Source organism: Vigna umbellata, chromosome 10 (genome assembly GCF_029865625.1).
Source record: "Vigna umbellata cultivar VRB3 chromosome 10, Vumbellata_1.0, whole genome shotgun sequence".
In the NCBI taxonomy this organism is placed as follows: Eukaryota; Viridiplantae; Streptophyta; class Magnoliopsida; order Fabales; family Fabaceae; genus Vigna; species Vigna umbellata.
Genome location: NC_142174.1, coordinates 14,012,448 through 14,034,821, shown reverse-complemented (window position 1 = coordinate 14,034,821; position 22,374 = coordinate 14,012,448). Strand labels below are relative to the sequence as shown.

The 22,374-nt window shown below is 34.9% G+C and overlaps 2 protein-coding genes across 7 annotated transcripts; both read left to right on the top strand.

Annotated features, from left to right (window-relative positions):
* The first annotated feature begins 2,480 nt into the window (after positions 1–2,480).
* On the top strand, positions 2,481–16,270 carry HOS15 (WD-40 repeat family protein). 6 transcript variants are annotated; one of them, XM_088100396.1, is made up of 15 exons: positions 2,481–2,621; positions 2,720–2,788; positions 4,125–4,231; positions 4,348–4,684; positions 5,609–5,703; positions 5,813–5,859; positions 6,930–7,080; positions 7,503–7,566; positions 12,452–12,610; positions 12,736–12,857; positions 13,561–13,635; positions 13,818–13,871; positions 13,971–14,044; positions 15,354–15,428; positions 15,789–16,270. In XM_088100396.1, exons 2-15 carry the CDS (start codon positions 2,728–2,730, stop codon positions 16,006–16,008), a joined length of 1,641 nt encoding a protein of 546 aa, XP_087956522.1. In that variant the 5' UTR covers positions 2,481–2,621; positions 2,720–2,727; the 3' UTR covers positions 16,009–16,270. The 6 variants fall into 6 exon arrangements, with proteins under 6 accessions (XP_087956522.1, XP_047147415.1, XP_087956524.1 ...); XM_047291459.2 differs by having other exon boundaries at positions 4,086–4,231; XM_088100398.1 differs by having other exon boundaries at positions 2,494–2,621; positions 2,698–2,788.
* A 1,435-nt stretch (positions 16,271–17,705) lies between these two features.
* Positions 17,706–18,606, top strand: LOC124819871 (uncharacterized). Its single transcript, XM_047291476.2, has 3 exons — positions 17,706–17,922; positions 18,016–18,134; positions 18,359–18,606. Exons 1-3 carry the CDS (start codon positions 17,768–17,770, stop codon positions 18,364–18,366), a joined length of 282 nt encoding a protein of 93 aa, XP_047147432.1. The 5' UTR covers positions 17,706–17,767; the 3' UTR covers positions 18,367–18,606.
* Positions 18,607–22,374: the final 3,768 nt, after the last annotated feature.

The following is a 22,374-nucleotide window of genomic DNA, read 5'->3' as shown; positions in this document are numbered from 1 at the left end:
ATCATCTTCCTCGCGCTTCCAAAACCTTAGGCCGCCACCATTGTTGCGCAACAAAGCCCATTTCAGGTTGTCGACGCCGTAACAATCGCGCCACTCAACGTGAGAACCTGCAACCACCACATCTCCATTCGCGATGTCATCCATCGCCGCAGCTACTACTACTACTCTCCATTCTTCAACGCGTCACCACGACACACACCTCCATCATCCTCGCCAACCCCAAACCTGCAAACCACAAGAACCAGAAATTCGTCACGGTACACACCTCCATCACCTCCACCGTTCGGTAGCCTCACCCCTTCAGCCGTTCGGTTCCCTTCTTCTTCTCCCTCATTGCTCGACCTCTTCCTGTCTTTTAACTCACAACGCCACAAAAGACTCCACATAAGCTAATACATGACATTTCACTCTGTAATTGCACATCTGACATTTGGCCGTTAACGATTTAAAAGACGTTTGCAAAAAGGACCAAATTGAACACAAATTACATTATTTAGGACTACATTAAACAACAACAAAAAAATTGGGACCATTTCGAATATTTCAAACCAAAATTGGGACCAAAATATGTATTATACCTACACAGTTATTATGAACAATCGATATCAGTCCAAGAAAACATCCTTACTTTATTTAGTTTTAGGAAATTTTGCTCAAACAATTTATAAAATAAAAAAATAAAAATGCTCTACGAGAAATAGTAAGAATTATATCACATTTACAAAAGGCAAAATCACAAATACAACTCGAATATTGTACTAGATGACCCCGGACAAACGCACAGGACGGACAACACCTGTTAATATACCTAGATCGGACGGTCGTGACAGGTAGGTTTCCGGATGTGATTAAGGTAAAACACTGATTAGAGGGTTGATCTTTGGATTGGGCCGTGATTAAGGTCTTGACAATCCTAGGCCCATGACCAAAATTATAAATATAGGTCAAAGGTAAGGGATAAACAAATTCATTAATTACACATTTATTGTAGCGTTTATATAACCGATCAGACCCTTATTGACTTAGGCTATCCTCCCAGACGAACATAACGAACACACTTTAAACAACGAAGGAACGAACTTGACGAAGAACGAATGGGGAAACAAGAGACGTGCATACTCAAGTGACTGGACCCAGGAACAAATATTTTCAGCACAAGAAACTAATTACTTGTAGATAAAAGAAGAAAGAGGTTAACTTTTCACGTCACATTTAGTTATTTCTAAATGACAAAATATAAAAGGAATTGATATAGAAGGATTGCTAAGAGATAAACGTTTGATTCTTTATTCATATTTCTTCTGATTACATGTTGGTTCTCTAGTCCAAGTGGAGTATTTTTTTTTTCTTTATTGGAACATTTCTGCACTGTATATATGTAGAAAACCTTTTCATCTTTTTTTTTATTTCTTCTGGAGTAGGCATAATTATTTTTTTTTCACACTATTTTCTATCTATAACATACATTTATTACAAAGATTATATATTTCCACCATTTCCCATGTACTTATTTTATTTTCATTGAATTATATATATATATATATATATATATATATATATATATATATATATTCTACATTATAAAATGCAAACTAAAAAAAATATACATTTTTAAAAGATTTATAAATAATAGTACAATTTTGAAAGGACAGGTACTGACGGTTTTTTTTTTTCAAATTATTACAATGTATACTTTACTGCCACTTATCTTTTTAAGATAATATGCAATTTTGGAAGGAGTATAAGATAAAAATAGAAAAATGTAGCCCTTTATATATATTTAACTTTTCAAAATGATATTGGCAATGTTTATATTTTTCTGAATTTGCAAAATAAAAATAATCACGAGGTATTTAACTCAAACAAAATAACAATCAAGTTAAACCTATGTCACTTCAAGTGCTTTTCCTTTATCGATTCTTGATTCTTGGACGTTATTGTCTTAAGTTAGTTATTTTAGTATTTATGAGTAATAAATGTTTTTGAATTCAATTCATATTTATGTAATGTTAGATCGTTGTGGGTATAAAGAGAATAATACGAGTTGGTTCGCCCTGTTTGTAAAAAGTGGATTGAGTTGGTTCATCCTGTATTCAATTAATACACGGATATATCATATTTGATTTTCTTAATTTATTAAGTAAATTAACGTATAATATAGTCAGTGTACTTCTTATAAAGTTTTAATTATATGTAAAGTTATTTAATTTTACGTAATTATTATTTATTACTCTTTCTAAAAATTGATATTATTTTGAAGTTGAATTATTCTCTGATGCTGCAATTTATTTAAAGGAAATTATTCAATAATACTGAGACTCCATAGAAATAAATATAATTTTTTACATAATAAAATTTGCATACATCCGTGATATCATGGATGTATTTCTTAATTTTTAAGTAAAACGAGGGTGAGGAAAGGAGTATATATGTACATTGACAAATTGCGGAAAAGTAAAAAAGAAAAGAAGCTACCAACTACCCAGACACCGAAGGTTCTGCATTGTCGTGCAGAGAGTAACGTTCCAGTGGCGGGCGCTGTGGTTGCAGCTGTCACGTAGCCGGTGCGTAGCGCTCATTGGCATTTATAATTCAGAAGCTACTCCTTACTTTGCCGTTCGGTATCCTCTATTCCTTTTTCTCTTGTTCTTGCTTCCGCACACGCTTCCTTCTTGTTTGCGAAACCGTTTCTTGAAGGTCACCGGAACCGTTTTCTCAGGGAGCAACATGTCCACCATCACATCCGTCGAACTAAACTATATCGTCTTTCGATACCTTCACGAATCAGGTTTCTTTCGTTTCCTTCATCATTCGTATTTTTTTCTTTCTACTGTTGTGAATTTCTTTCGTTTACTATGCCTTTCGTTTTGCTTGCTCGCCCGCTCTTATTTTGCTCCTTTGCGGTTAGTGAAATGTCGGCGGTACAGATTTTGGGCGAATTTCGAGTTTTGGAATTCTTACTGTTTTGACTGGTTGGTTTGACCAAGCGCTGAAAATGTGGTGGGTAATTGGTTAGGGTTGGCGACAATTGTGGTTCGAAAATGGACCTTTTAATTTTGTTTTGGTTTAAGACAGAAGGAGTGAACATTGTTTTTTATGTTTCTGAAAGATTGTTCGCTGGTATTGAGACTACAATGGAGCTCTGAAGTTTGCTTGGTTAAAACCTTTTCCTTAGAGGTGACCAAACCGTCGTTTGCAACCAAATTTCACCTTGAGATTGCAGTCTAGTTCCACTGCAATCAGACATTGTTAGGTTTTCAGTCACGATTGTTATCTACTAAAATGCATTCAAAATATCACTCTAGTCCCTTGAATTACATGCAAGAGCAAGGTTTACTGATTTAAGTTATGAAGGAGGAACCGGTATAATTAACAAATGATATTTTAATCGTTAATATAATGTATCAAACGATATTGAACTAAACTTAAAAAAACATACTATTCATTATTTTTCTAGATCCAAACCTGTGATCAATAGGTAACAAAGGGCAACTTTACAATTGCATCGGACTAATGCTCATAACTTTCGTGATTTTATTTTATTGAAAAATAAATTGCACCTACAAACCCTTTACTCTCATAACATACAATATTCAAAAATTTAAATAACAATAATATTCATTAAGTACGAGTAATTGAATCTCTAGCAACAAAGAAAACTGTCAGCTGCTTTGATAGTTAAAATTTATTTCAACCTTGAACATGATATATAAAACTCATTAGAAGAATTGTTCTTTGTATGTGTATGTATCTGTGGAGGGGTTTGTTAATATTCTTGCATTTAGTTTTTATAAGGTATATTTTCATAAGTTATAAACTTCTATTTTCTTAAAATACACTGAAGATGAAAGTTTGAAATTCTCCGTGTGTAGGGAAAATCTTTACCTGGTCATGCATACGTTAGTGGAATAAAATGGACTATGGCATCCATTAGGGTGGGAGAAGTTCTGAAATTAATTTCATAAACTTTCTTGACAAAAAAAATTTGTTTCTTTTAATTTTAATGAAGCTTTCTATATTGATGAGAAGGGAATAATGTGCAAGGAAACTGAATTGGATTTTGGTTACTATTGTCATAACCGCAGGTTTCATACACACTGCTTTTTCGTTTGGAAATGAAGCAGGTATTAGCAAAAGCTCCATTGATGGAACGCTTGTTCCAATAGGTGCTCTTATTAGACTTGTTCAGAAGGGGCTACAGTACTTGGAGATGGAAGCCAACTTGAATAATGTTAGTATTCTTTATTTTAACTCTAGTTTATACTACCAGCATAACATCCACGTGTTTGAATAGTATTTAAGCTTTGTGTACCCAAGGATGCATACTGATCAATGTTCGTTTGCCAGTGTGATATGAACCTGGATGAAGATTTTTCATTCTTACAACCTTTGGATCTTATCACGAAAGATGTGCAAGAACTTGGGAAAATGGTTAATAAAAAAAGGAAAAAACTACATAAGGATAGACATAAGGATGCTGAAAAGGAGCATGAAGGTGGGCGAGGATGGGTAAAAGAAAAAGAAAGACATGAAAAGGCTAATAAAGAATGTGAAAAGGATAGAGATCGGGTAAAAGATCTTAAAGAGCTAGAACAGAAACATGGCAATCAGAGTAGTAAAGAACTGGTCACAGATCAAGAACACATGGTTACTTCAATGCATGAACAGGATAAAGCTTTGGAAGGTACTCACCTGTGTATTTAGCATTTCATGCGGTGTAACTACATTATTTTTATTAATAATCTCCCCTTAATGTAAATATTCCTTATAATCCTATGTTCTTCTGTTATCTTTAACCGTTTTCTGCTCATTTAAACAATTTTTTGCTAGCTTTAAGGTTTAATCCTAGTAAAATTTGTAGAATTGTAGTATATTGTTTGCATGTTGTGATTAATCGATCAGCTAATGAATGATGTTGGACCTTGGTGCTATGTTAATGTTACTGCTCTGTGACCTGAAGGTGACAGGTTCAAATCCTGGAAGCTGCCTCTCTGCACAGGGCAGGGGAAATGCTGCACGCATCTTCCCTCCTTATACCCCATCTAGTGGTAGCCTCATGCTCTGTGTTCCTTGTTGTGATCAGTTGATGAATGGAGTAAGGACTGATGATATAATAATGAGCTATAGATATTGTAAAGAGCTAGTAACTCTCAGCTTATTGCCATCCAGTGCTTGTTTTATTATTATTATTCGGTCTGTATCAGTCACACTTTTAAAATATTGGCTATCTGATTTGTTTTATAAATCCACTAAAAATTACGCATCTAGTTTGCTGTTGTAATGAGTTTCATTGAATTATTAGTTTATTAGTAGCCAGTTTTGTGGGATTTAGGATTAGAAATGTTCTCTTTAATATCATGTATTTCTACCCGTATGTCCTTATTCTGTTTACTCATTATTTATAGCAGAAGATTCTTAATTTTTTATTTGTTTTCTATATTTTTTCTTTGGGAATATCCCATTGAAATTTCTAATTTAGTTGCATGTTTTTACAACAGTGGAACCTGCCTGCTCTCTGTTAGAATATGCAAAAATTCAAATTAATTTTCTCTCCAATTAATATTTTCTCTTCAACAAATGAATTAAATGTTTTCATTCATTTTTGTAGGACTAGATCCGATGGACATTTGTACAGTATCAACATCGCAACCATGTGAAATCCGTAGTTCAGACGTGATCGTTTTGGAAGGTCATACATCCGAGGTGAAGTATTTCATCAATATGTTTATGTTTTGTAAACTTTTAACATTTGCTTTCATCTGCTGTTTTTACTGTAAAACTCTATTAACGGGCCTGTTTACTATACACCTAGGTGTGTGCCTGTGCATGGAGTCCTACAGGATCTCTTATAGCATCAGGGTAGGTATCTTCTTTGTGTTTGATTTAGAATTTTGTGTTATATAAACAACTGCCTTGAAGGTGTCATTGAGTCAGTTATATCATAAATAGCAATTGCATTTAAAAGTATCTTGCGGATAAGACACTTTGAATCATCTGCAACTGCATTCATGGTGTCACTAAAGTATTTATGTCATAGATAGCAGTTAGATAAGGCAGTATCCACAGATAAGTTATCTTCCTCATTTTCTGGAACTTTGGAGAGGTATCTTTGAATGATTTGGGTTTAAATGGCATCCGAGACATTCACCCATCTTAACTGGCATTTAAATTTCTTTTTTGCTTCCACGGTCATTAAACTAACAGTAAAGGGTGTTTTCTTTGGGAAGATCTCCATCTTTTGTCAAATTTTCTTTTCTAGCCTCTTTTCTTGCCAATTGATCCTTTGCTTCAGTAGTTTATTAGATGCAAAAGCAGGCTTGAACTCTATGTCTGCTTGTCTATCCCCACTTACACATAGGTTATGTGTGGCTTCAGTTGAATCATGGCAATTGAGTTTCCTTAGTAACATGAAATATTGAAAACTTACAATAGAAGGAATCACATTTTTCCCCTTTATTGAATTGATTGCTTTTTGATTTTCATAATGTTATCTCATTCCATTTTGCTAAGCTGATCCCATCCTATATTATGTAAAACTCTTTTGAAAATAATTTAATTGTGTACATATTTGTTTTGCTCTAACTTTAAACTTTTTTTAAAAGAACATGAAATAGGGTCAAAGGACCTTAAATTTTGTTCACAGTAAATTTCAAAAGATATGTCATGTTAGTAGGTGGACATGACATTTACTCTATGATATTGAATTCTTATTCTACATGTCCTTGTTATCTATATTTTTAGAAAATGATAAGTGAAAAGATTTACGGAAGGCACTAATCTTTATTTATTTTTTTCTAAAATATGTTTTAAAGAATGCTTTTATTGTTTTCTGAGACAACTTTGAAGACCGTAAATTGTTTAAGAAACAAGGACCTGATGAATGGCTTCTTACAATATCTTTTAACTTCTCTATCATCATTTCAACTTAGGTCTGGGGATTCAACAGCTCGTATTTGGTCAATACCAGAAGGGAGATGCAAATCTGCTTTGCTGAATGACCCTCCAAATGTGTTTGTGTTGAAGCATGTTAGGGCTAAACCAAATGAGAAGAGTAATGATGTCACTACACTTGATTGGAATGTGAGTGTGATTGCATATTCTAATTTAACAAAAGATGATTACTTATTCACCCTCTCCTGTTTTTTTACTCATTTTTTACGTACATCTCTATGTTTTTCAAACCTATACCAGCCTCACTAAAGCTGGGAAAGTCTGTGACAAGGAAATTGTACAAGAGGTCATGTTTGAAATGTTCCACATTCAAGGGAGGTTTGTGTGGGTCTGTTGTGTGAAAGTCAAGAAAATAGATAGGAGATTTAGCATCTTCTTTTTAATTATTTTCGTCAACTTGTAACTAAAAATATTTGAAGCGTGATTATTTTCGTCTCTCTTGGTATGCTTAGGTATTTATTTATGCGAGTGTAATTTTTGTATGTTTAATATGTTAAGCAATAATTATATTTTATTTCATGAAAAGTTGACCTCTAGTTGCCATTGTGCAGGGGGAGGGGACACTACTTGCAACTGGCTCATATGATGGACAAGCAAGAATTTGGACCACCAATGGTAGGTCATTTCTTATAATGTTTTTCTTTTAGAGTTTGTCTAATGAATCTCAAAACTAAATGATTCGGATGATAAGTGTTTCTGTAGGGATATGTGTAGGGCTGAGAGATGTACCTTTACGATGTCCACCTACAAAAGGTACTCTGACGCTCAAGTTCGGCGTTTGTTAAAAGAGCTTCTGCTCATAATGGAATATTCAGTATTTAGTGAAGAGTGTCTACCTTTGTGGTTTAGCTATATATTTATAGGCTACTTGATGAATCAAATAATACCAACTTAGCTTTTTCCGGATTTGTTGTTCAGAAAACGTTATAAATTATCAATCTCCTAAATCATTCTGTTATTATTTTGCTAATAGTCAGGTTATTGGCCCAATTAAATTATTAGCCCACTAACCAAAGTTCAAGCGCTAGTCCTGTTATGATCTAACACTAATAACTTAGACGCTGGCCTAATTATAGCCCATTGTAGACAAAACGACTTACTTTAGTCACCACAGCGTATGGACCGATCGGCCTACTCTTCTGATCGCTCGGCACATGCCATATACCATACATATGCCCCCCAAGTCCGAGTTAACCATTCGGCTTTAAAGAAAGGTTAACTATAGGACTTATGATAGGCGCTCGAGTTAGGGCTCGTCATTGTACACCACTGGATGAGGACCCCAGCACCTTCAGATAATGATTTGGATTTCCTACCTTTGAGGCAGTTGCAGAGTCTAGCGAGAAAGATTGCAAGATTAAGCTTAATCCTACGACTCATATTGCTTTTAGTCGTGTCAGTTACCCCTCATGAATGCGAGAAGACATTTGAAATCATTTTGGTTACTCGACTGTCATTTCTTTTGCAAACACAACAATCCTCTCAAATCGTCAGCAATCCTTTCTTCATTCAACCCTCTCCACTTGAACGCTTCAGGTAATCTTGAACCCCATTGTAGTTTTAAGTTCGTCATTTGAACCTATGGGAGGAAAAGGGCAAGGCAATGGCAGCAAGGCGCCGACAGCCACCATAGAAACAACGTTAGTCGCATAAACTATGCCCAATGGTGAGAATGCCTTTGTTTATGGCAATGTCGCGACTGAAGGTCCTGAGGAAGAGGAAGATTCATCTTCATCATTGCCTAGCGTCAGTGTATACGAATGGGCTTCTCACGACGTAAGTGAGTTTCGTAGCTTATTTTCTAACAAAACAGTATTGCGGGATTGGGTAGAGAATAACTGCATAATCAAAACCCTAGAATGTATCCCTTTTATTAAATTATCCGTTTGCAGAGGGAATGAGAGAGTTTTCCATAGCAAGGGTCTTCTCCTGATTTTTTCTTTGCTTATTCTTGTATGTTTTATAATATATACATAAGACTTCCCTTTAGCGAATTTCAAATGGGTGTACGAAGGCTTTAAACGCCGCCCTCTCGCAATTGCACCCTAACAGTTGGGGTTATATTCAAGCCTTTGTTTATGCGAGGTTCTTGCCATAAGGCCGACCCTAGTTATATTTCTATATTATCGATCACTAAGAAGGGGTGGGTTTCCTTAAATTCTGAGTTGGGGAACGCTCTACTTGAGCTGTTTTCCCAATCTTTTAAAGGATTTAAAGACAAGTTCTTTAAAGTCGAAATTACCGACCTTGGTCGTCCGTATTTCTTTCATGAAGATGACAAACCCAAATTTCCCCTCTACTAGACTCAAAATCCGACTAAGTTAACTTCCTAGCCTCAAACCAACATGACACTTGAAGAGCTGAAATCCTTGAATGTGTTAGACGAGCTGCCTTGCCCCTTTTCCTCCCGCAAGATAATAAATTTGCCTCGAGCGGAATGACCTCAGCTCTGAGGTGTTCGGTATGCTACTTTTTATTGAATCCTCTCTATGTTTTGTGACTATAACTGAACTGAATCTTGTACGATTTCCTAGGCATCATGGGAGGAAAAAATCCTAAAAGGAATTGGTTTAGGATCATGACTAAGGAGGAGGATCAAGGGGCGCCTTCCCTTCCAACATCGAGTGTTGCACGTAGCCTGCCTACACCTAACCGTGTGGTCGTGATAAACAAGAGTGCTGAATCGATCACTAAAGAAATCATTGCTACTCCCTCCAAAATCGTCCGGCCTCCCAAGTCAGATGAGCGTCACTGGAAATGATCGTTGTTGAAGACTGACCCTTTACCAGAAAAAGGAAAGGTGGTCAGCGTGCTGACAAGGGCGATGCTGCCAAGAAGGGACAGGAGCACTGAAACTCCCCCCGTTCGCTTTCAGGCGGTATATCTGGAGCTCTGCCTTCTGTTTGGGCCACAAAATAGACTTCAATCTTGTCGAGGAGGAGGAGAAAATAGTTCAAAATATGTTGGAGCAACAGTAGGCCGACACCTCTTTGGAACTAGCCTGCCGAACGACGGTAGTGAACTGACATCTAGCCTATGCTTTAGATAGAGGTAAGCTGAATACCGCACTTAAAAAGTCTCACGATGAAGTGGCTAGCTTAAAACTAAAGCTAGAAGAGCAGATAAACGCTCACTCCCAAATGAAAAAGAAGCATGCAGACACGGCTGTTGTACTTACTAACCTTGAAAGCATCGTGGCAGAAGTTCGCAGGTCTGGTCGTGAGCTTCAAATAAAGAATGAAGAACTTGTGTAAACCAATGATGAGCATGTCGCCACCATCCAGTCTTTGAAAGAAGACAGCGCAAAGCTGTTGGATCATGGTAAGCACCTTAGCACGGCTTACCGAGATGCTCGTAATGAAAGGGACACCTTGAAGACAAAGGTGCAAGCCCAGGACGCCCAAGTGGAGATGGGAAAAACCATAGCTGATGAGCATACCTTGGGCTTCCAGAAGGCATTGAGGCAGGTTTCCCTCCTCTTGAACATTTCCATTGATGGGGTTGCCTTTGACGTAAGAAAAGATGTTTATCAAGGGAAGCTCGTACCTCTAAGAGACATTCCCAAGGAAGAGGCTATAGAAGTAACACCCTCTACAGTGATTGGAGAAAGGGTTGAAGGGGAGGCTCTTGCAGAAGCGGCCACTAGGAAGGAAGTCCCCGATGGACTATCACTCTCGTTCACTAGGCAGTTCTCAGTAACTTCTAGCGGGAAAAACCGAGCGGTGAAGGAAGTCCTCGATGGACTGTCACTCTTGTTCACTAGGCAGTTCTCAGCAACCCCTTCTTAGTGATCGGTAATATAGAAATATAGCTGGGGTCGGCCTTATGGCAAGAACCTCGCTCATTGTAGCAAAGGCTTGAATATAACCCCAACTGTTAGGGTGCAGTTGTGAGGGGGCGACATTTAAAGCCTTCAGTACACCCATTTGAAATTCGCTAAAGGGAAGTCTTATGTACATATTATAAAACATACAAGAATAGGCAAAAAGAAAAAATCAGGGGAAGAATCACCCTTGCTATGGAAAACTCTCTCGTTCCCCCTATAGGTGGATAATTTAATAAAAGGGCTACATTCTAGGGTTTTGATTATGCAGTTATTCTCTACCCAATCTCGCAATACTGTTTTGTTGGAAAATAAGCTACGAAACTCGCTTACGTCGTGAGAAGCCCATTCGTATCCACTGACGCTGTGCAATGATGAAGATGAATCTTCCTCTTCCTGAGGACCTTTAGTCGTGACATTGCCATAAACAAAGACATTTTCACCACAGCGTATGGACCGATCGGCGCCTAGCTGCCATCACCTTGCCTTTTCCTCCCATAGGTTCAGATGACAAGCTTAAAATTATAGTGGAGTTCATGATTACCTGAAGCGTTCAAGTGGAGAGGGTTGGATGAAGAAAGTATTGCTGAGGATTTGAGAGGATTGCTGTGTTTGCGAAAGAAATGACGGTTGAGTAACCAAAATGATTTCAAATGTCTTCTGATATTTATGAGGGGTAACTGACACGACTAAAAGCAATATGAGCCGTAGGATTAAAATCCTACGGTCTTTCTTGCGAGACTCTGCAACTGCCTCAAAGGCGGGAAATCCAAATCATTATCTAAAGGTGTCGGGGGTCCTCATCTAACGGTGTACAATAACGAGTCCTAACCCGAGCGCCTATCATAAGTCCTATAATTAATCTTTCTTTTAAGCTGAATGGTTAACTCAGACTTGGGGGGCATATGTATGGTATATGGCATGCACCGATCGGTCCATACGCTGTGGTGACTAAAGTAAGTCGTTTTGTTTACAATGGACCGTAATTGGGCCAGCGTCTAAGTTATTGGTGTTAGGTCATAACAGGGCCAACGCTTGAACTTTGGTTAGTGGGCTAATAATTTAATTGGGCCAATAACCTGTCTATTAACAAAATAATAACAAAATATCAGGAGATTGATAATTTATAACGGTTTATGAACGACAAATCCGGAAAAAGGTAAGTTGGTATTATTTGATTCATCAAGTAGCCTATAAATATAGGGATAAACCACAAAGGTAGACACTCTTCACTAAATACTGAATATTCCATTGTGAGTAGAAGCTCTTTTAACAAACGCCTAACTTGAGCGTCAGAGTACCTTTTGTAGGTGCTCACCCCCATTCCGAAGTAAAGGAAGCGAAGCAAAAGATCCAAGCATTGAAGGACAGCAAGGACACATCGTAAATGTACATCTCTCAGTCCTACACATATCCCTACAGAACAATAAAGAATATTATACTTTCACAACTTTTATATGCTGACATGCACCAGTTGAATGTGTCAGTCTATGGTGTAAAATCATCATTTTTATGGTTGTTTGCTTTACCTGTTGGAAAGCTGTTGCATATGTTATTGGGGAGGAAATGTGAATTTAATTTTGAGTTGGGCCAAACGTCCACTGGGATCTATTGCAACAGAAACTAACACAATTATTATTTTGAATTTTGATCATGCACTGTTTTTTTTTTTAACAGGAGAACTGAGGAGTACTTTAAGCAAACACAAGGGACCCATATTCTCTTTGAAGTGGAATAAGAAAGGTGATTATCTTCTAACGGGAAGTTGTGACCAATCTGCAATTGTATGGGATGTGAAAGCTGTGAGATGGAAACAGCAATTTGAATTTCATTCAGGTAAACTTTTAAATACAACTTTCCTTACAAGGTGGAATTTTATAGTATTAAAGAACTCTTTGCAATAATATTTTTAACGTTTTTTATAGATAAGTTTTAAAATTTGGGCTTTCTATGCTCTTTAGGTTGGACACTTGATGTTGACTGGCGCAACAATGTGTCATTTGCAACAAGCTCAACTGACACTAAAATACATGTGTGCAAGATTGGTGAAAACCTCCCAATTAAAACTTTTGTTGGGCATCAGGTTCGTGCACCTCTCATTTTTTTTTTCTTTTTCCAGATTATGCTATGTACTATTACTTCTGATACTGATATTACACCTATGGGAGGGCGAGGTTAAAAGTGTGAAGTATGGTAAATTGTACGGATTGATGGATGATCCCGGGTAGTGCTTTGACAATGAATCCATTCCCTACTTTATTGATAAGACATTAAAAAGGCATCGCCTGGTTAACCACCCTTGGGGTGATGTTTTGAAGATAAATCCTGATAGAAAACAAGGACTGTCTTATATAAATCTAAGAAAGTGCAATGCAACGGGATCTATTTTCACACTTATAAGCATTCCCTGCACACCCTTTTTTCCAGCTGGCTAGTTTGAGGCCTTCTGCAACGTGTAGCTTCTAGAATATATTTTGGGTGAACCTGGGCTATCGAATATGGCTCGACATGCTGGACTGGGAGAACCCAGTCTAATTCTAATATTTTAGTGCTAACAAATCCTGATTTTCTAAGTTGTCACGTTACCTAGGTGTTCTTCTTATAAAGGTCTGCAGCTCTACCTGAATTATTTGGACAGCAAAGTCAGTAGTTAATGACCTGTTTGATTGTTGAATTCTGTGTAACTAGCTTTATAGGCCCTTCATTAAGTTGGCATATTTCATTACAATGAAATATAGTGCTTGGATAAGCTTTTGATGTCTAATGACGGCCTTTCACTATTTCAGAGTGAAGTTAATTGTATCAAATGGGATCCTACTGGTTCATTATTGGCCTCTTGTTCCGATGATATGACTGCAAAGGTAATATCACTCACTGTTATGGTTTAATTTATCATTACATAATAGTTTCTTTTGTTGGTACTGGATTTTGCAGTCAAACCTTTTATGGAATTTTTTTTATCAGGTAAACATGTATTCTTGCTGAACTAATTGTGAAATTGTTGTCTTTGTGCTCTGTATGTTTGCCATTTATTGTTTTGTAGATATGGAGTACGAAACACGATAAATATCTTCATGATTTTAGGGAGCATTCCAAGGTACCATTTATCTATATTTCTTTTAGTGTATTTATATTTCCTTTTGAATTTTTCATGTACTATGGAGATAGTTGGAACAACTGAATAATTATTTTGTAGGAGATATATACTATCAGATGGAGCCCAACTGGTCCTGGTACAAATAACCCTAATAAAAATTTGGTTTTGGCTAGGTATGTTAGTTGCTTGAAGTTAGATTCATTTCTTTTGAGCATTTAAAGTGCATTGTTTAGCAACATCATGTTTGGTGCTCTAAATAGCCTTGTGCGGTGCTTACTATAGAATATATGCCACCTTTATCATGTTACTGATTCCTGTTGATGTGTACATAATGCTCGTAGTTGTTTGATGACGGGACACTGTGATTATCTGAATATAAATTGTATTAGATCACACAAAATTATTTGCTGTGCCAGTTTATGAAACTCCTGCAGAAGATTGTGATGCAGCATGTGATCACTAATTTCCTACTTTCCTATAATTAGTTTATATTTTTGATTCTGTTTCTAATGAGTTTCCTAATTTCCTTTCTCTAGTTAGTTTCTTAGTTTCCTTACTTTGATGCATTCTATTTAAAGCCTGAGGTGTAATTAATTGAGACAATCTTCTGGTTTATTATCAAATCTCTGCATGCTTTGAGTCACATTCTTGAAACAATCTTCCACTAAATCAAAATAGACATCAGAGTTTGGACTAAATCAAGATCTGATGGCCAAGGGGATGGTCTTGGTGGAGATCAATCCAGTGGCTGAGATCTGAAAGGGTTGAACAACAACTCAATGGCCCCAGTGATGCTCTTCGTAATCTAACACAGATGATGGTTGCATTTACTGTCACTCACACAAGTTACACGTTATATTCTGTATACGCCATACGTAACTGCCTACTCCTTCAACATCTACAAACACATTATTTTTTAAATACATAATTGCCTACTCCTATATCTGCTACATGACACATTTTTTTTTTATGTCTCGTTTCATCTCGTTACTCCCATAATAATTCTCATTTTAAAATGTATTTAGTAGTTAAGCATCTTCAGTGTTAGACTACAGTTGCATATAAACAGCTTTTATAATAACTCTATAAGAACCCATTTATTCCAATGGTGTTTTCAATTGCTTAATTTTAAGAATCAATACATACAACTCCAACGAAGTTGCATTGGTACAACAACCTGTGATACAGGTGCTTTGTTTGGTCCTAGAACTGGAGGGCCTTACCCAGTAATTGTCCCTCTAACATGTTTAACTATTTAAAGAGTTAAACCCACTTTGCATACTGTATGTGGCAAAGTTTCTAATAAATTGGCGCTGTTTGTTTTTCCTAAAATGTTGTTGTCTTGTAGTTTGCTTATGTTGATCAATGAATGTGCAGGTGCATATATACATGCAATCATGTTTGCTTGCGTTTTTAAATTTTTTCTCAATACTAGACGAAAAGTTTGTTTCTTTATGACGACCTAGTCATCTTTATGTGCAGTGCATCATTTGATTCAACGGTAAAGCTTTGGGATGTGGAACTTGGGAAACTTGTCTACAGCTTGAATGGACACAGGTATAGTTTCTTTAGCTTTGCTTTATTTATGTATGGGATAAACCATTAAATTCCTCCTTCCAGCCTATTTCCTTTTGTTTGAAAGTGATCAATTTGATATGCGGACTCATAAACTTGAAGCTTGAAGCTTGCAGCTTCCATTTTAGTTTCCACCGAGCTCAATTGAATTTTCTTACAATCCAAACTTCTTGTTTATCTGGTGATAATTCTACATCCGTGGTCCTGCAAAATAGATTCTATTGGTAAAAAAATTTCAAATTTAGTGCAGAGAATATTACCTCTTCCATTAAAGTCCTCCTCCCAGCCTCTTTGAATATTACCAATCCCTTTGATTCCAACTTTATTTATTTGTTTCTACAGAGATCGTGTATACTCTATTGCATTCAGTCCCGATGGTGAGTATTTAGCCAGTGGGTCTCCTGACAAATCGATACTCATATGGTCCTTGAAGGAAGGCAAGATCGTTAAAACCTACACTGGTGATGGAGGCATTTTCGAGGTGTGTTGGAATAAGGAGGGTGACAAGATCGCTGCATGTTTTGCCAATAATACAGTATGCGTTTTGGATTTCAGAATGTAGATCCTGCGAAGCACCAAGTTAATTTGCCTAGTTAACTTTTTTTCTCTCCTTTTGAAGAGATCTATGGAAGTGTACTACGCCTATTTTTGGTGGATAGGTTTCCCGCCTTAACCATATTTGTAGACATAGCTTATGGTTCTGAGATCCTGTAACTGTATTTTTCCACAGATCTTCAGTAAGAAAAAAATGTATAGATTGAGTTGGAGACATCGTGTTTTATCATCGTGTTTCGTGTGCAATTCAAAGTTAAAACCATACTACAGATATTTGAGTTGCACCTGGAAGTATACGTTTGACACGATAAAGGAGTTTGACTTTCGTTTTTCCTCAAATTATTTGACAAATTTCGTGGTAAAATTTATCAAACATAAATTTACAAAACTTTGGCAGAAACGAATTCCAGAATAGACGAGAGTCACCAATAAACTGTACCACATTTATACAGGTCTTATGGTCTTACTAATTAAGGTTGTGTAACATGATGAATTAGACTTGTTAATAGAATTTCATGAATTTTATGTAAGGAAAAAAAAATTAAGAGAAGGCTTATTAACAATGTGATTAATTTACATTGGAGCCTATTTTGTACCCTCTTTAGTTCAACCAGAGGGTTTATGCTGGGACCCCTTATTCTCACTCTTTTTATTTCTCACACTTCAACATTTCTTTTGGGAATAATAGTTAAAATGAAATACACTTTTGAAGTGCTTCTAACACAATGAAAACTAGTTGAACAAACTCACAGTTGCGTTGAACAAAGTCAACTTTAATTTAGAAAGTCAGAAATCCTATTAAAATAATACAACTTTTTTACAATGAAGTTATACCATGGTAGTATAACTTTCCCACGTAAGTAATGATTTTAAAAAGTTGTTGATTTCATTAATTTTCAAGTAAAATTATACCACATTGATAAATTGGCTGTGACGGGTCTGTATATATTAGTTACAAAAATTTAATGTTTTTTACAAAGTAAGTTTGGTATTTTATCATAAACAAGTTTATACGAATGTGTTTATTTTTTTTATGATGATAAAAAATACAGTTTAAAAATTAATGATTACAATAAATCTAATTAAATATATTACTAAAATTTATATTCGTTATAAAAAATGTCTATACGCGAAAAATAAGAAAGTTATTTTTATTAGTTTTTATAATGTCATAATCATATAATTGGAATATATAATTTAAAATATATTTTATAAATGTGTTTTGAAATATATATTCCGAAACATATTTTTCTAAACATAATTTTCAAGCATAGTGAATAAGGAAGAGATGCAGAAATAATTGTAACTAAAAATAATTTAGAGTTTAGATTTTATGGGATGAAAAAAAAATTGCAGGAAAAAAAAACAGCTGTTCCTATTAGTACGAAACCCCTCAACTTGCCAGCGATTTCAAGGGGCAATTGATCAATCTTGTTGGCTATTACTTCCTATCGCATCAAATTTCTCATCCGCTTCATAATGAATCTTTCCCCAAAAACAAAAGCGCAGTAGAAGAGGAAGATTACTTTTCAAAAAAAAAATCCGAAATTGTTTATTGTATTTAGAAAAATAATTTTCAGAAGTGATAGGGTGCTGGAAGAAATCTGAAGAGGTACATGAAATAATAACCATCTTTCTGGGCCACAGTCCAGTCCAATTTGGGCTTGGTGCTCTGGCAACAACCACACTAGGGTTACTTTGTTCCTTACGCCCTGCCTAAACCCCTAATCTCAGCTCCCATTTCCTCACAGAGCAAAATCAAAGAAATGGCGTGGCGCGGTGGCTCTCTGTCGAGGTCGTTACTCTCCGTCGCAAGAACCACACCAAGTCGTTGCTCCGTGACTCGCCTCCAACGTTCGTCTTCCCCTTCACTTCGCTCCCACCTTCTTCACCCTCGCCGCCCTCTCTTTACACTCCCCAGGTAAGGTAACTTGTGGTTATTTTCCTTATGACCCCCTTTTTTTTTGTAATTATTCGATTTTTTTTCTTCTAAACAATAGCTTTTTCTCTGCAGAACAATTGGAATTCTCGGGTGCACCCAATCGCTGATGCCTCTGCACAGCACTGATGCCGCCGCTCGTCTGACTTCTCACATCTCCGTCGAATCGCGCGCTTGCTGCGAATTGTCCCAGGGTACTATTTCCCTCTGAAGTCGGATTTCTTATATTAATGTTTCATGCTTCTCTCTGTGCTTTTAATTTCCCTGTATATTCTACACTGCGGTTACTTGTTGATTTCCGAAAAAAAGTTTACTAAAAATATACATCTGAAATTATTAGGAATAAAATCTAATTTTAAATGCCTACGAGAACAAAAAATCAATATTGTATTTATTTAAATGTCTTTGTTTCCAACAGGCACTTGAACAGACTTTGGAAAATGTATCAGTTGTGATTATACGTTTGACTGAACGTGAAATGGTGGCTACTGCTGTGAGGGAGGAAGCTTGTTGGAGGTTTGGGTTGTTCGATTGAGAAATATTATCATTTGTACGAAAGATAAATAAAGTATACATCGTATCCTTCTAATTGAAACTTTTCAGGTTAAACTGATCGGCATCGACATTGTTTTGGAATGAAGTTATACTGAACATAAGTTTTGTGTAGATGTTAATTGGTATATTGGCTTCTCATTACTTGATAAAGTAGTTGCAACGATTTTACTTTAGGCTTACATAAAATTAGAAAGTTGTATACTGTTGATATCTGTGTTTCTGCTTAATATTATTATCAGGAACGCGACTAAGAATTCGCAGCAATTCTCTTCCGTATTATTTTCGATTCCATGCATGACCAGTGGAGGTTTCACCTTTGCTATAACTACATGGCTTCTCCAGGCAGGGTTTAATACAAGGCATACTTAAGTACTACAACTTTGCCCCATTTTGTGCAACACCTAGTTATTATCTTCATTGGGTGATAGGCCTAACTAATTTCAATTTGTGCTCAATTATTTAACAAGAGTCATTTTTGGGTTAGGTTTATCTAAATGATCTCTTAGTTTGAGACAATTTCTCAGCACCTAGTTTGGGTGGTTTCGTTGCTTTTTCTGAATGAGTACATAGTTAGCTATACTTGAATACTATCTATAGATGTACATATGATGATACACATTAACTGGAGCTATATGACTCTTAAGATACATAATATAGATATGTACAGAAATTCATAAAAGAATAAGTATATTACCACAATTCTGCATATTCAAATGCAGAACACAATTTTTTGACATTTCTTTTAAAAATTATAAATAATTGTTATCAAAAGGGTAATTTTCATTTTTGGTTTACCAGAGGTCAATGCTTTTATGTTTTATATTATAGATAGATGAATGCTTGACTATTCCATAGTATCAGCTATATAGGATTTTACTCTATGTAAAGAGGGATTTTTACAATTTTGTCATAGGTCTATATACTTCATAGATAATTATTGGTAAAATAAAAGAGTTTTGGTTTTGGATATTGGATAAGTATAGTCAGCTAATTGAAGTATTGGCTTTGGTCGGATAACCGCAGTATTGGATAAGTATTGAAGAATTGGTTTTGGATGACAGATTACCAGTATTGGATAAGTATAGTACAGAAAATTGAAATAATGGTTTTGGATGACCGATTAACATTATTAGTGTGGTCAAAATGGATTGTAACCCGTGAATCAACTTGACTCACGACAGGTTTGAGTTGGGTTGGGTCTGAAAAAATATAACTTTTTATGGGATTAGTTTTTAATCCGGCTTACTTAGAATTCAATTCATGGGGTTGAATCCGTGATGAGCTGGGTTAACTCACCAATTTATATAATTTAATTTAATTATTTATTATTTTGTGTTTCAATATTATTAGTTAATATTTTTTTATTATATTATAGATGGTGACAAAGGAGAAGATGTTTCAAGAGAAAAATATATTATATATTTATCTATTAAAGACTATAATATTATAACGGATAAGTGATATAAAAATTATTAATAATAAAAATTTATTTGTTCGTTATTTGTACATATTTTTGTATTACACTTGGATTGTATGATAATTTTTAATTGTTTTTGGAATTGTGATGTTTGTAAATTTGAATTAAAAAAATTTATAATTTTTATTTAAAAAAAACTTATAATTAAATGAGTAAGCCAACATGTTTAACCCACTGTGATGGGTCGGGTCGGGTTTAAATTTTTTTAAGCTCGTTAATAAATAAATCAGGTTAAGTTAACTTATTAAATGATTAATTCATAATGAGTCGGGCTGATTCGATTTAGGTTATCCGTTTTGACGATTCTCACTGTTAGTATTAGATAAGTGTAGTACAGAAAATTGAATTATTGATGTTTAGATACAAAGTCACTGACAATTTTGGTTTTTGGTTACCGGTGCTCCCTTTGTTTGGTGACGTTTTGTCAATTTGGTCTTGTCTTTTATTAAAGTCCTTTGAGTCATCAAGACTCGCGAGTGGCGTTAATTTGAATAATATAGAAACAAACTGGGTTCTGTATTGTGTACTATGTTTGATTTAGCTTAATCTAAGCGTGCCATATAAATTACTAGTGTTGGACTCACGGTACTCTTTTTTTTCTTACACACTAGCATGCATGTTAGAGCTGTTAAAAAAATTGAACTGCACAGCTGTTCACTGCCTGCACCGCAACGAGAGACAAAAGTCTGCACAGCTTTTCGCTGCATGTACCGCAGCAACGAGGAACACACATATATGTAAGGATTTTTAAACAAAGAAATATGTTGTACTGGTTCTCTTTGTTTACTTATCCAAACAGATTTATAGAATTTTGGTACATACATTATAATAACTGAATCATTTAACGAATGCCACAAAAGGTCAAGTTAACAAATTGAAATGCAAAATGCTGGTTACACTTTTCACCAGTCCTAATATTCTAGTGCCTATACTGATAAACCAATGTACAAGGTAGCGATCCAGGAATATAATTACAAAACTAATTTTTTAATTCTAATTTAAGGTCTTTAATTTGTTTGGAAGTTTTCAATTCTAAAGGAATGTATTTTTAGGAAATACTGGAAGTGTAATTGGTTATGTTTTTTATCATCTAAGCAACATTTTATCACAACATTTTCATTTCTTTAAAAATTGAATTACTTCATGTTTCAACTCGATGATAATTTTTAAAATTTTAGAAATTTGAAATGCTAGAACTTTATTTCTTTTTTTAATTTTATACATATTTTATCCTATTAAATTGCATTTTTGTAGTGTGTGTGTATGTATATATATTTAAAAATTGAAATATAATTAATTATGAAGGAATATACTGATTACACACAATTTTAATAGATAGAGAAAGGAGCTGTTGGGGAAAGAAGATAGGAATAGAGTCGAGATAAAGAGAGGTGAAGAATATGATAAGAAACAAATGAGTATATAGATTGAGTTTCAAATGTTTACTTCTTAGATCTAAAATTTTATAATTTTAAATAATTAAAATATTTTCTAAAATTACCAAAATATCATCTTCTTTTTAAACTTATTAACACTATATATCGTTACAAATCATTTCAGATTATCTTAAAAAATATTGATTCTTACAATTCTTCATATAAACTAATTACCTTACTAATAATAATATGTTTATTTTCTTATTACGATGTTTAAAAAACAAATGTATACTCTACTCAATCAGTAGATTCTTCATCATTGTTTCAGGAAAAAACTTATATTTATATATATTTGTTTTCGCTGTTAATGCATTTAAAGTTATCTTAATAATATGTAATGCAAGATGCAAAATTTAAAAATAAAGTACAAATGTAATTGAGGAATAGAATAGTAAGTTTTATCCGATTCAGAAGTGGTCATTGTTGCTTGTACATGTTTGATTATTATTAGTCCTCATGAATTGTTAGGTTCGCCGACAGGTTTGAATCTTTGATTTGAAGTTGGAAGTTTGAACCAATTGTTGAATAATATAGAATTTCTGTTCTTTTCGAATCTTAAAACATGGTTTGATTCGAAAAGTTTTCAACGATAATGTTTTCCCTCAATTCACGAACTTTCCAAAATGGAAATCAAACACAATTGATTATTGTACAACTTTTTTACTTGTGGGCATCAATCAATTAAACTTCTAATCACTATTTCCCGAATTCATCACTCTAACATTTTTTATTGATTTTGAAGTGCCTCTTTAGTGTACAGTCAAGAAGTAGTTTTCCCACTTTTCAATGGTAAATACACATTTATTTACCTATTCTTTAAAGCAATTAATCTATTCACAAAACTGTTTTTGTATTTTTTTTTTAGAAAAATGTACTTTTTACCCATTAAACGTTAGTAATAAATATATTTCTTTCTTGTTTACTCTAAAGCTAATTTTACTTCAAAAGCTATGTTTCCATGCTATA

Excerpts from the sequence above, each read along its gene's own strand:
- HOS15 (XM_047291459.2), top strand. The coding sequence starts at position 2,728 with ATGTCCACCATCACATCCGTCGAACTAAACTATATCGTCTTTCGATAC. Across the intron at positions 4,232-4,347 it reads TGGAAGCCAACTTGAATAAT|TGTGATATGAACCTGGATGA; the intron begins GTTAGTATTCTT and ends TTCGTTTGCCAG. Across the intron at positions 12,611-12,735 it reads GCAATTTGAATTTCATTCAG|GTTGGACACTTGATGTTGAC; the intron begins GTAAACTTTTAA and ends TATGCTCTTTAG.
- LOC124819871 (XM_047291476.2), top strand. The coding sequence starts at position 17,768 with ATGGCGTGGCGCGGTGGCTCTCTGTCGAGGTCGTTACTCTCCGTCGCA. Across the intron at positions 17,923-18,015 it reads CCTCTCTTTACACTCCCCAG|AACAATTGGAATTCTCGGGT; the intron begins GTAAGGTAACTT and ends TTTTCTCTGCAG.